Below are 14,066 nucleotides of genomic sequence, written 5' to 3' on the forward strand. Positions count from 1 at the left end.
CTGGCTCTGGGGTAACCCCCACTGGCTGCCGTGGGTACCACGACCCAGCAAAACAGGATGAGTCACTATGCAAACCAGTGGCCAGACACCCCCCATGGAGAGGAACAAAGGAAGGTGGAATGCTACCCTGGGTGGGGGGCAGGGCTGGAAGAGAGTTAATTAGTTGCTGGCTGTCTGGGAGCATGGAGGAGACAGCCTAGGGAAAGGGGCTGGAGTTTAGGGGCCCAGTCTCCCCCATCTCAAGGGGGCCTGAGGCATCCTAGCCCAGCTCTGTGACCAGATTACATCTGTGCTGTGCTGTATCCTGGAGAGGCAATAAACTTCCTCTATTCCACCGGCTGGTGCAGTCTGTTTGTGCCATTTCGGGGTGCAGGAGACGGGGGACCCCCAACGCGCCGTCACAGAAGGATTGACGGATCTTCGCACGGATAGAATGTCGCAACATCCACATGTCAAATAGCGTCCATTTATTCCATGGATCAGTGCAATATCACAGCTTTCATGGTGGTGATTTTGCTCACACTCATCCTAAACATACATTTACTTTTCCTTCCTAAGTTGCATCCCCCTCTCCCTCCCCATCACCTCAAACGGTGCAAATGCAGTAGCTTAAGGTTTGAGTTTTAGTGTCTGTGAAAGCAGCGGGCAATGAGGATTGCCTGCAGCACCTGCCCCTTCCCCACTTCCGGGCTTGGGACGCCAACTGCGGACGGTGCTGAGTGTCCCCTGCGTCCCACTCCTGGGTCTGCAAGTTATCCAAAACCTGGGCCTCCTCTCCTGAGCACTGGAGCTTTTCCGCTGCATGGAAGTACCCCGAGAACAAAGCTCATGCTGGAAAAACCCACTGACATGATGCTTGAAATGGATTGTGAAGGGAGAGTGTAGGGCACTGCTAGCCCCAATGCACCCATTCCCATTCCCATACCTAGGTCCCGTTCAGGAATATTCTAACCACAGTCTCAGCTGACTTCTAGCTTTGAGTCTATAGCCTATGTCCAGAGGAGATAACTAATATTCCCTCTCATTTTTTTCCACCTGTGTGCAGAATAAATTTTTTACGTGCACCAAGGTTAATGTGCACCACCAGGAGACACACAGGCTGCCAGCTGTGGGCGCTCTGGTCATCAGCTGGGTGGCACTTGACTCTTTCCTGGGTGTCTGCCCAAGTGCTCAGCTTACAGGGGTCACTGGGTGTAAGCAAGCCAGACTAGCCGCTGAGGGGCTCACTTCTACCCCACCCCCCCCAACTGCAGCTCTGCCTCTGTGTGCTGGCTTGGGGCTGCCTTCCCCCATTCCAGTAAACCATTCCCTCTCCATCTTTGGGTGAGGAAAAGCAAAGGAGCTGCAGGAGAACTACCCAGCTTGGGACTGTTAAGGGCATGGAGATTGTTGGCTCACATCCAGCACAGATTTACAGCGACTGAAAACTCTTCCCCTCTGGCCACTGGAGGGCATCTGTGTCTCCTAAGCCCAGTTCCCAGCGCCTGGCTGGCCCCCTCATGCAAAGCACCATCACCACAGTCTCCATGCTGGCAATCTCTGGAGAGAGGCCCAGGGCCGACCAGCCCACACAGACGGAACAGGCCTGTGCAAAAACGTATATTTTAGGATTGGTTATAAGACTATTACGTACGATGCATAATGATTTCATGTATAATGACGTGCTTCTAAGTTCCGTCTGCCTCTGTTTCTCTCTCTTTGTCTCTCGTGATTAGCTACTGTTTGCGGTAAGGCCTTGCTCCTTGCTAGCATTCCAAATTAAGTTGTACCCCTTGTCTGCATCACAAACTAAGTTGTGTCTCCTAGTAACTATTGCTCTTGTCTGAAACGGTACAATTGTGTGGTGGGAGTGGAGGAAGTGCGTGAGTGTGGCAGCCACCATAGATGCCCAGGTAATCAAGAAGTGGGAATCTTGAAGCTAATGAGGAAACAGCCGTTGTGTCTGAGGCTGAACTGAATGAGCAGCATTGACAACCTTGGAGACGGGCAGAGACCCCACCAAGATTGAGACAATGCTGGGAAGCCAGACAATCCCCGTCAGAGGGGAACGCTGGAAAACACAGATGAACACCTCCTAAGGATGGATCGCAGCACGACACTACAATACCCATAGACTCCAATGGGAACTTCCATGTACAAGAAGGGGGGCTCTTCCCATGGGATGCTGGGTTCAGTCCTGCAAGCCAAGCCTTAGAGGAACCCCAACTCCTCGCTCAGTCAACCTTGCCAGTAAGACCGACTTGAGCCACCATGGACTGGCAACTATGCACCATCTGCAGAGTGTGTGTGTGTGTGTGTGTGTACACAAAGCAGATGCTAACTGCTTCTCTACTGTATTCTCGATAAACACAGCATATTGCCTTTTCCCTTGAAAAAGATCCCGGGTGCTTCTTATAAGCACAGCACCGGGGCCTCTCGAGAGCAAGGTGAAGCCTCGCTGTAATTTGAGACCAAGCCAGGCAGGGGTGGGCATCCATCCAGCCCTTTCCTTACAAAGACATTAAGAAATCACAAGGCGACAGGCCCAGCGAGGGGGAGGGGAACTGTGGCTGGGCAGGATGACGCCACGTCTCTCCCAAGAGTTGTTAGCCAAAGGCCCCCGTCTGAACCCGACACCTCGTGCATTTCCGTTAGTTACCCCACGGGCCCTTTCACTGTGCTAAGGATGCTGCTACGGCCCCAAGGCCTTGCAAAGCCAGACGCTGATCCCCTCCCTCCCCCGTCACATACATTACTTTCACTGAACCCCGCTTCCTTGGTCGTCCCCAGTGCCAGCCTCATCCAGGGTGAGGGCGGGCCGGCAGGCAGGAGACCCCAGCTATGAGGCGGTCACCAGCCGGCCCTCGTGGCGAGGGAGGGCGGCACAGCGTGAAACGTTCCAAGCGGCCACCTCTCAGTGTGTGAACGTGTCTCTTGTGGCGCCTGGACCTGCCGTTTCCGAGTAGCTCAGCGGGTAAATCCGAGGGGGCCGTTTTGATCGGTGCGCACGAGGTGAAGCCCAGGCAGGAGCATTCTGGGCCCCGGAGTAGCCCCGCCAGGCTCCAGACGAAGCTTTGAGACTAACCCAGCTCCCTTGGGTGCACTTAAGTGGCGCACAGGGAGCTCTGGTCCCAGGAGCCTCCGGCCTGTGCTTCCCGCCATGTCCTGGTCGGCAGTGTGGTCCTTGCCCCTCCAGGGTGCTGTCGAACACCGAGTTGCCTGCGTCGCCCAGTGTCTGTTCTCCAGCATAGTCTGAGGGAAACCAGCCAGGCCCCGGGCTCCGTTCTCACACGACCCCGTTGCGGATGGGGTGAGTCCGCACCCTGTAGATGATGACAGCCGTGGCCGGGCACAGCACCAGGGACGTCATGACGAGGACGGTGGCGAGGATGATCAGCACGATGACCCAGATGTCCAGGACGTGCTTGGGGACGGGGAAGCCGGAGGGATTGGGGCTGCTCAGGCCTTCCATCCTGCTCCTCTCTGCCACAGAAAGAAAGCGGTTCGGATAAAGCAGAGAGCAGAGCAGCATGGACACATCCAGCCCCCGCTGCCCAGAAAGGACCCTAGGACTCCCTACAGTTAGAAATCCCATCCTCCTCCCTCATCTCTTGCCCTTTGCCTTACCCCTCCCCCTTCTCCACAGTTCCCCCCATCCCAGCCTCCTCCCCCAGCCTGTCTCCGGCTCCCTCCTTCCCCTCAAGTACCCCTCCGCATTCCCTCTCCCCAGGCCTGGCGGGAGAGGTGTTAGTCACAGGTCCTCCCACTAGTGCCGGTCCACAGGAAAAAAATGCCGGGCCTCAGCGTGGCTGCTGGGGTGTCCCGGGCTCACTTGGGGGTGCTTCTGTGCGGCATCGGGTCCCCCAAGCCCTGGCCTGGGTTGGGCGGAGGATGCAGCCGGGTGAAACAGTGAACATGTATTCATTTTTAATTCTTTTTTAAATATGTGTTTATATGTTTGGGCTGCAAAAGGCAGTACTGAAAAAAAACGGGTTCCAACTAAAGTGAAAAGTTTGGAAAACCCTGGTCTATCCGGCTTTCTGTCCATCTTACAGTCCATTTATCCAATCCATATTCCCTTAGGTTGCTGGCAAGAATATTGTGGGTGACTGTATCAAACCCTTTGCTAACGCTGGCACTGGGGGCTTTGGGAGGACCAGAAACAACTTGTTTGCATAGTCATCATTTTCTTAATGAATATGCAAATATGCAAATGAATGCTACCAGCCTTCCAAAAGCTCGTAAATGGATTTACTGGTCCCCGTGTCAAAAAGTTTGGGAACCCCTGCACTAGAGAATGGCCAACCCTTCTCACTCCCGGACTTTCCCAACCCAGGCTAACAAGGCAACCTGGTATCTCAGACCACGTGAAGGCTTCAGCCGGCTTCTTTGCTCTCTTTATTATCAACAGTGGTAGAAGTGGGCTGGAAGCAGGCTACACGGCCTTTCGGGGAAGATTTTCCCCTACGCTCCCTGCCTGGCGCTTGTCTGGCCTGGCTCTCTCATGCATTTGGCAGCCCTTGTTCAGTTTGAAACTTTTAAAAACTTTAGCACATTAGCCTTGGCGTCTTGTTTTCCTTTGGCAGAGATCTGCACAAGGAAGACGTGGCCTGGATATAAACTCATGAGCTCCCAGTTCAAACAAAGACGCTTAGTTTAATGCTTGGAGAAGGGGGCTGGGTGCCAGGAACTCTATTTCTTTTCCACGGCCTTGCAGTGTGGCAGTTAAGTCCTTTGGCTACAATACACAGACATGTATATAATCAACGTATGGAGCTCCCTTTACCCGCTGCTCAGTGGCCCTTGCAAAGCTCCCGCGAAGGGGGCCCAGGGTAGGCCATACTTAGAGAAGCGCCGTAGTAAAAATATTAATGGTTAATTATTTATGATGATTCGATTTGAGAGCACAAAGCAGCTGTGCCAGCCGCTCCAGCCAACCAGACGGTGTGCGGTTGCTGAGGAGCGGAAACCTTTGAAATTAGTGAAAAGAAGATGTTGCTCGAAAGCTCGTCTCGTTCATCAACAGAGGCTGGTCCAGAAAACCTCACCCTCCTGGTCTCGCTAATATCCTGCAACCAGCCTGGCTACAAAAACCCTGCAAAAGAGAAATTCAGGGCTGATTACCACAGCAGGGGGGAACTTATGAGCTACGTCGACACTGGCATGATTTTCCGGAAATGCTTAAAACGGAACAGTTTTCTGTTATAAGTATTTCCGGAAAAAGCGCGTCTACATTGGCAGGATGCTTTTCCGGAAAAAAGCCCCGATCGTCATTTTCGCAATGTGCTGTCTACACTGGCCCTTTTCTAGAACAGTTTTTCTGGAAAAGGACTTTTGCCCGAACGGGAGCAGCATAGTTTTTCCAGAAAAACACTGACAATTTTACAGTAGATCGTCAGTGCTTTTCCAGAAAAGCAAGCGGCCAGTGTAGACAGCTGGCAAGTTATTCCGGAAAAGCGACTGCTTTTCGGAAAAGTGGCCCAGTGTAGACACAGCCATGCTGTTTTACGGGTGGGAGTTTCAAATGAAACAAGGCGAGTTAGGTGCTCAAACCTCTCACAGACTCAATGGTAGTTAGGTACCTAACTCCGTTAGGCGCTTTGGAAAAACCAGATGTAAAGCCAGGCTTCTGGCTGCCCGTGTCAGGCCTGTTTGCCCTGGGGATGCCCATGGGAATTAGGAACGAATGCGCTCTAGCGGAGATCCCGTTTCCTTGCTTCTCTGCTGGATTCTGAGAACACCGGGCTGTGGGTTCATCTTCCACCGGAGTCTGCTTCCCTGAGGCCTCTCTCTTCCCCGCATCGTGGCTTTCTGAGTCATGAAGTTAAATCATGTAATTACCAGAAAATCGTGAAATGACACCAGAAGGTTAAGACCAACAAGCTGTGCTCTCTGATCTTCCATCCACCCCCACGCTGCGCTGCTCCTCTGTCTCTGCTCTCCACCCAACCTCAGGATGTGCTAGCCTGCAGAGCCTCCTTCTCCCTGCTGCAGAGCGCCTTTCTCCGAGTCCCAGTGGTAGCGTCTTCCCAGAGATTAGCGGAGCAGCTGGACAGTCTCTCTCTCTCTCCAGTTCTTATCTGGTCCTCATCATTTGGTACATCTGGGCACCTCACACACGTTTCATGCTTTTATCCTCAGACACCCAAGAGGTGGGGTCGTGCGACGATTCCCCCTTGACTGATGGGAAACGGAGGACCCAGCCGCTAAATGACTCACCCAAGGCCACACAGAGAGTCTGTGGCAGAGACGAGAATTGAACCGAGGCATCCAGGTTCCTAGGTTAGAGTTCTAACCACTGGAGAGCACTTCTTCCCTAAAAGGGAGGGCCGGGGGCAAGGGCAACGGGAGCCTTTGTTTAAACAGAACCTGCCACGCCAAAAAGAACCAGATAAATTCATAGAGGGTAGGTTCATCAATACTTATTAGCTAGCAGGGGCAGGAACGGTGTCCCTAGCCTCTGTTTGTCAGGGGCTGGAAATGGGCGACAGGGGAGGGATCACTTACATAAGAACATAAGAACGGCCGTACTGGGTCAGACCAAAGGTCCTTCTAGCCCAGTATCCTGTCTGCCGACAGTGGCCAGCGCCAGGTGCCCCAGAGAGGGTGGACCGAAGACAGTGATCAAGCGATTTGTCTCCTGCCATCCCTCTCCAGCCTCTGACAAACAGAGGCCAAGGACACCATTTCATCCCCTGGCTAATAGCCTTTTATGGACCTAACCTCCATGAAATTATCTAGCTTCTCTTTAAACTCTGTTATAGTCCCAGCCTTCACAGCCTCCTCTGGCAAGGAGTTCCACAGGTTGACTACACGCTGTGTGAAGAAGAACTTTCTTTTATTAGTTTTAAACCTGCTACCCATTAATTTCATTTGGTGTCCTCTAGTTCTTCTATTATGGGAACTAATAAATAACTTTTCTTTATCGGCCCTCTCCACACCACTCATGATTTTATAGACCTCTATCATATCCCCCCCAGTCTCCTCTTTTCTAAACTGAAAAGTCCCAGTCGCTTTAACCTCTCCTAATATGGGACCCGTTCCAAACCCCTAATCATTTTAGTTGCCCTTTTCTGAACCCTTTCCAAGGCCAAAATATCTTTTTTGAGGTGAGGAGACCACATCTGTACACAGTATTCAAGATGTGGGCGTACCATAGTTTTATACAGGGGCAGTAAGATATTCCGGGTCTTATTTTCTATCCCTTTCCTAATAATTCCTAGCATCCTATTTGCCTGATGATTTCCTGTTCTGTTCACTCCCTCTGGGGCACCTGGTCTTGGCCACTGTCGGCAGACAGGATACTGGGCTAGATGGACCTTTGGTCTGACCCACTGTGGCCGTTCCTATGCCAAAGACTTGTCTCTGCTTTTTTCTGACCCACCTGCTTTGAACACTCCAGGTGCGACAGAGGGAACAGAGCCGTTGGCAGTTAAATGCTAAGGGGTGGAGGTGAGGTTTGTGGGTGTTAAGAAGGCTGTTAGACTGGTCTTCCGGCAGGGGACTGAGTCACCCGCTCCAGGGCGCCACATCCTTCCCCATGGAACTGGGGATAATGAGCAACCAGGTATCTTTCTCCAGCCCTGAGCAAACACATTTCCCGGGCGAGCCTGCGTCACTCCCGTTTCTGACGGAGGTGGCTGGAAGGGAGGCCTGGCTGAAACCAGCACTTGAGTCAGGTAGAGGCTTCCTGATGGCATCAGCAGGTTCAGGCCTGTCTCGGCAAGAATTCGATGGTATGGCTCGACTGACGTTACTCCTCCAGGGTAGCAGGGGCTGTGCCCGGCAGAGACGACCTGGTGAAGTTCTAGCAACCCCAAGAGAGACAAATGGTGCACGCCCGTACAGGCGGATCCTGCAATCCTCATTCCTGTGAGTGGTCCCCGGGGAGACCCAATGAGGCGCTTAGAGGCTATGGTAATGGGCATTCTTAGCAGGCATCAGCCTCTGAGAAAAAATACTTCCTCTCTTGCAGTCTCAGAAATGTGCCTTGTCCCCCTCAGATGGCCCAAAGACACTGCTCAAATTCTCCTTTCCATGCAGAACACTTCTTCAGACACCCCTGGGAGGTGGGGCAGTGCTACAATTCCCCTTTGTCTGATGAGAAACGGTGGCACCAAGCCGCTAAGTGACTCACCCAAGGCCACGCAGTGAATCTGTGGCAGAGCAGGGAATTGACCAGCGACATCCTGGTTCCTAGGTTAGAATGGGAGGGAGAGAGGGGCGGAGCACTCAGGGTCCATCCCAGGTCTGCCCTGACATCTGGTTCTGTTTGAGGCGTGTGGATAAAATGCACAAGCCGATCTCGTTCTCGGATGCCTGTGCTAATGGACGTCCGCCTCCGGTCATTGCAGGGAACAGGCAGGAGGGAATGACGTTTGCCCCGAGCTCTGAATGGATCCCAGCTGTTTTCTCAATCCGCAGCACTGCAAATGCTGCCTGCACCCCCACTGGCACAAACCCTCTTGCGGCGGCCTGGCTGGTACCCTCCAGGCCACGTCACTCAGGTTCTTTCTCTCGGATGCTGCTCAGCAAGTATTTCCACAAGACAAGCGCTTGTCATCACACTGCCAGCAAGGGCAGGGCGGAAGGAACCAGGACGTCAAGCCTCAACGGCCCATGCAAACTCAAGGGACAGGCTGCGCCCACAGCAGAGCCTGGAAGGGATTTCTTGAAACACAAGCTCTCCATATGCAGCCACCAAGCCTGGTAATTACAGCACATTCCTCCTGTCCTACCTCACGTTTCATCAGTGCTACGAAGAGTGAAGAACGCACCAGCACTTATCCCTCGTCTCCGCTACCAAGTTTTGTTGCCAAAAATCCGCCTTTTGCAGACAAAACAGAGAGGCTACGTCTGAGGAAGTGGGTCTGGCCCACGAAAGCTCATCACCTAATACACTATCTTGTTAGTCTTTATAGTGCTACATAGTCCTGTTTTTTGTTTCAGCTACACCAGACTAACACGGCTACATTTCTATCACTATTTTACATGAGATCGTCAGTGTCCTAGCGGAAATTCAAGCGGCCAGTGTAGACAGCTGGCAAGTTTTTCCACAAAAGCAGCTGCAAAAACTTGCCAGTCTAGACGCAGCCAGAGCGCATTCACACTGCAATGCGACTTGTGTCAGGAAAAACACCCAATTGTGGCAACAAAAAACTTCCACCCCTATCAGACGCTTTCTCTTTTTCCCTTCCTTTATAGTCGACAAAGAGCCAGCGGCTACATCTAGCCGGCCACCTTTTTTCCGATTCTTTTTTTGGAAGAGGCTTTTCCGAAATTTGACCTGTCTACACTGGGCCAAATTTCGGAAAAAACTCCTCTTTCGGAAAAGCCTTTCTTCCTCATAAAATGAGGAATACAGGGCTTCCGAAAGAGTGCACCTGCTCTTCCAAAAAAAAATTCGGAAGAGCAGACACGTTCCCTGGACGCGGCAGACTTTTTCCGGGCTTCTTCTGGTAGCCGGGAAAAACTTCGTAGTCTAGACATAGCCAGCGTGAACTCTGCTGTTGGTTTGGACAAAACTGGCTTCCACCAGTGTCCCTCAATGCCTGCCCTGACGGCTGTGCTCAGTGTTTTGTGAGCTCTGCTGCCCTGCAGGCATGCACCCCTCCCCTTTCAAAGCTCCAGGGAAGTGTCTGACAGCTGAGTGAGCTGCTCCGATTGAGGGAACAAACAAAGAACAAATCATTGGAGTTCTCCTATTCTGTGCTGCACTAGCAACAGAGCATCCGGCAGACTGCTGGTGCAGAGGGAGGGGGGCAAATGTTGTGTTGCTTTGACAATCCTTAGCACAGAGAGCTCCCAGAGCTACACCTGCTTCTGTCCCTGCAGCTGAGGATGCTGTGGGAGAACTGAGGGGGAATCCCAAGATGCACAGGGATTGGGGATACCTGCCCACAGTAACACTGCTCATGCTGTCTAAGAGGGTGCCCCCCAGCGTGGACACAATCTGTTGACAGAGAGAACAAGTGTGAACACCCTCTAGTGAGTTTTCTTTTGTCGATTTTCGGTTGATGACATAAGTTTTGTGTAGACACACAGAGGTTAAAGGTGGAGGAGGCCTACAGGGTCACCTCGTCCTTCTCCTCTGGCACTGCTGGTTAAGAGGCCCTGAGCAGAGTAAATCCCCGTGCTATCATCTTCGGAGAGCCGGGCTCTGATCTGAGTCTGTGGCCGGTTAAAGCAATGAATGTCGGTGGCCTTTGTTTAGTCCCCACTGGATGTTTATCCACATCATGACAGGCACAACTCAGCACTCTGCTCTGCACTGGAATAGCAGGGGTGGTGCAGCTGAAGGCTGAGAGGTGCTGACAGGTGAAAGGTCTGGAATAAACAGAGGGCGGGGCAGGTTAGACTAAAGGTCCATTCCCGCAATGGGGCACTTGCACACAATGCCTGACTCCAGGCACGCTGCCAGGCCTTCGCTCTCCTGGGCACTGAATCTCAGCCCAGCGTATAAGACCTGAAGTGTCTGCGGGGAGCAAGCCGCCCGCACGGAGGAACGATACGCCTCTGCTCCCGCTTGGGCTGTGGGGAGGGCAGGACTCCAGAGGGAGATGGCCGAGGGCAGCTTCCCACATCCTGTAGGCTCAGCAGTTTTCACACTTTTTTTCTCCTAACCCAGTTGAAGAAAATCGTTGATGCCGTGACCCTACGTCATGTGACCGGAGTGTGGGCTCTGGGGTGGGGCTGAGGAGGAGCTTTGGGGTTTAGGAGGGGGCTCCAGCTTTGGGGGGGCAGGACTGGGGCAGGAGGGGGTTACCTTGAGCAGCTCCTGGTCAGCGGTGCAGCGGGGGGGCTAAGGGAGCTTCCTGCCTCTCCTGGCACCGCAGACCAAGCTGCCCCCAGAAGCAGCCGGCAGCAAGTTCCCAGCCAGTGGGAGTGCTCAGAGCCCTGTGCTTGGAGCCCTGTGCGTGCTACCACACACACACCTAGGAGCCGGTTCTGCTGCGGCCGCTTCTGGGGTGCAGCACAGACTGTGTTGCCAGGCCAGGCAGGGAGCTGCCTTAGCTCCCCCTCCCCCATTGCTCGCCTGATCCCCCAGCGCCCGACATCCCACCCCCCAGCCCTGGGTCACGCCTGGTAGTTGCAACGTTTTGCTGTTTTGCCCCATCACACTCCCCCACACCCATGCACACCCGTCAGAGGCGCCAGACCCCCCACCTCCAGGGCCTCTTTCCTAGCACAGCCCAGTATTTCACACTCATTCCCCCGCCAGGTGGCCTGGCATCCCAGCTGAGCACACCCCGGCCTCAGTCACTGCCCCCAACAAGTGAGACTTTTCTTACCCCTTTAATTGAGATAAGCACCATCAGGGGGCTTATGCCAAGACCCCCACGGGTTAGGTGGAGGTGGCAGGCCGCCTGCATGGTGGAGGGCTCGGAGCCAGTTGGACGGAGAGCTGCTAGACGAAGTGTAGCTGCAGGGAGCTGGTTTCCCAATGGTCTCTTGCCTCCTCCCCTCCAGCGCCAACACCAAAGCACTTGCGCCAAGGCCTGGAGGGCTGACGCCAGACGGCTGAGACACCATCCAAAGCAGGCACCATCCGGTGCCCATAGCCTCGCCAGCCACCCGGGTCTGGAAACAAACCCGCAGCTAAGAGGCACCAGCCCGGCTCCGGATCTCGTTCACCCAGGGACCCCGGGGAGTCCTGCCAGTGAATGAAGAGCCGGCGGGGCCGGGCACAGCCGCTGCCAGCACAAAGCACTTTCCTTGATGACTCCAAATACCCTGGGAATAAATTAGTCACTTTCGCGGGGGCGTGGCGGGACTCTCTGGCCACGAGCTGGGGGGGGGGGGGGGGATGATCCTACAGAGACTCCTGCTCGCCCCTGGCTCAGCGATTCGGGTCAGGGAGCGGCAGCCGAAAGCGGAAACCCAGTGACCGCGGAATGAAGCAGAAGCCGAGCGCGCTGAGAAAGAGGGACGGCGGGGACCGGGTGCCCGGGAGCGAGGCGCAAAGCCCACGCGGCCCCAGCTGCCAGCAGCGGCGCCCGGGCTCTCCCTGTCTGGCCGGGATCCCGGCTGGGGCTCGCTGCCGGGCGGCAGGACCGGCCCCCGAGAGCTCACAAGAAGCCAGACGGCGCGGGAGACGCACCGGCCCCGTGCGCTTGGCACGGAGGGCCCCGATCCGGCCCTTGCGCCCGGAGCCGGTCCCCGGAGCGAGCCGCGCGGGGAAGCCGCCGCCCGTTACCTGCGGGTCCTGCGAGCCGGAGAGAGTCGGACGGCGGCGAACTTTCCAAGTAGCCGGCAGCCAACGCGCCGCGGACCCGGAGCAACCTTGCGTAATAGGGGGAGGCCGGGTCCCGCTGGCTCCGCCCTTCTGCCTGGGAGCGCCCGGGGCGGTGTGATGTGTGTGCGCGCCCAGGGGTGGGTGTGTGTCTGTGTGCCCGTGTCTGTGTGTGTGCGCGTGCGCCCGGGTGTGTGTCTGTGTGATGTGTGTTGTCTGTGTGCGCGCCCAGGGGTGGGTGTGTGTCTGTGTGCCCGTGTCTGTGTGTGTCTGTGTGCCCGTGTGTGTTGTCTGTGCGTGCGCCCGGGGGTGCGTGTATGTGTAATTTATGTGTGTGTGTGTGTGTGTGTGTTGTGTGTGCGTGCGCCCAGGTGTGTGTGTCTGTGTGCCCGTGTGTGTTGTGTGTGCGTGCGCCCGGGTGTGTGTGTCTGTGCGATGTGTGTTGTCTGTGCGTGCGCCCAGGGGTGCGTGTATGTGTAATTTGTGTGTGTGTGTGTGTGTGTGTTGTGTGTGTGTGTCTGTGTGCCCGTGTGTGTTGTGTGCGCGTGCGCCCGGGGGTGCGTGTATGTGTAATTTGTGTGTGCACGCCCAGGTGTGTGTGTGTCTGTGTGTGCCCGTGTGTGTTGTGTGCGTGCGCCCGGGGGTGCGTGTATTTTGTAATCTCTGTGTGTATGTGTAATGTGTGTGTGTGTGTGTGTGTTGTGTGTGCATGCGCCCAGGTGTGTGTCTGTGTGTGCCCGTGTGTGTTGTGTGTGCATGCGCCCAGGGGTGCGTGTATGTGTAATTTGTGTGTGCACGCCCAGGTGTGTGTGTGTCTGTGTGTGCCCATGTGTGTTGTGTGCGTGCGCCCGGGGGTGCGTGTATTTTGTAATCTCTGTGTGTATGTGTAATGTGTGTGTGTGTGTGTGTTGTGTGTGCATGCGCCCAGGTGTGTGTCTGTGTGTGCCCGTGTGTGTTGTGTGTGCATGCGCCCAGGGGTGCATGTATGTGTAATGTTTATGTGTAATTGTGTGTGTGTTGTATGCGTGAGCCCGGGGTGCATGTATGTGTAATTTGTGTGTGTGTGTGTAATGTGTGTGTGTTGTGTGTGTGAGCCCAGAGGTGTGTGTATGTGTAATTTGTGTTTGTATGTGTAATGTGTTTGTGTGTGTTGTGTGTGCATGCACCCAGGAGTGTGTGTCTGTGTGTGTTGTGTGTGTGCGCCAGGGGGTGCTTGTATGTGTAATTGTATGTGTAATGTGTGTGTGTTGTGTGTGCGTGCACCCAAGGGTGAGTGTGTTCCCGTGTGTGTTGTGTGTGCGTGCACCTGGCTATATGTGTAATGTGTGTTGTGTGTGCATGCACCCAGGGAAGTGTGTGTGTTGTGTGTGCCTGGGACCCAGAGGGATAACCCTGTTCCTCTGTTTCAGCAAACACAACAAGCTGTCCTGTGGCACGGTAAACACTAACCCCTCTAGCAGGGCATAAAGCTCACCAAGACTTGTGCCCTAACACGTGTGTGTGTTTGTCAAGGGTCCCTCTAATCTTCTCCATGTGTGGGATACATTTTGTTATGAGCACCGAGGTGTGTACAGATGTGCACCACCAGGAGAAACAAAACACCCGCTGATGCTCTGCTGATCAGCTGGGCAGCACTGGACTTTCTCCTGAGCAGCTGCACCAGCGCCTAGCTTACAGGGAGCGCTGGTGTTTGGCTCCCGCTCCGGGTAAAGCTGCAGCTCCCTGTGGCTCTGCCCCCCGCCGGAGGAGGGAACACACCCTGGCGGACCGGCCTTTGCCCTGCTCACTGGTACCGGAGGCTGCGTGCACCTCCACCTGGGCCCAAGCTGCCCAGGGGCTATGGACACACCAGGGA

At 54.7% G+C, this 14,066-nt stretch overlaps 1 protein-coding gene across 2 annotated transcripts; it reads right to left on the reverse strand.

The window, feature by feature from the left end:
• Positions 1-401: 401 nt before the first annotated feature.
• Positions 402-12,328, reverse strand: SMIM3 (small integral membrane protein 3). Of its 2 annotated transcripts, XM_075900568.2 has the most exons (3): positions 12,176-12,328; positions 10,056-10,305; positions 402-3,462 (listed from the first exon to the last, which is right to left on the reverse strand). In XM_075900568.2, exon 3 carries the CDS (start codon positions 3,449-3,451, stop codon positions 3,266-3,268), a length of 186 nt encoding a protein of 61 aa, XP_075756683.1. In that variant the 5' UTR covers positions 3,452-3,462; positions 10,056-10,305; positions 12,176-12,328; the 3' UTR covers positions 402-3,265. The 2 variants fall into 2 exon arrangements, with proteins under 2 accessions (XP_075756683.1, XP_075756682.1); XM_075900567.2 differs by lacking the exon at positions 10,056-10,305 and having other exon boundaries at positions 403-3,462; positions 12,176-12,325.
• Positions 12,329-14,066: the final 1,738 nt, after the last annotated feature.

Source organism: Pelodiscus sinensis, chromosome 16, assembly GCF_052426305.1.
Source record: "Pelodiscus sinensis isolate ZL-2025 chromosome 16, ASM5242630v1, whole genome shotgun sequence".
NCBI classification, from domain to species: domain Eukaryota; kingdom Metazoa; phylum Chordata; order Testudines; family Trionychidae; genus Pelodiscus; species Pelodiscus sinensis.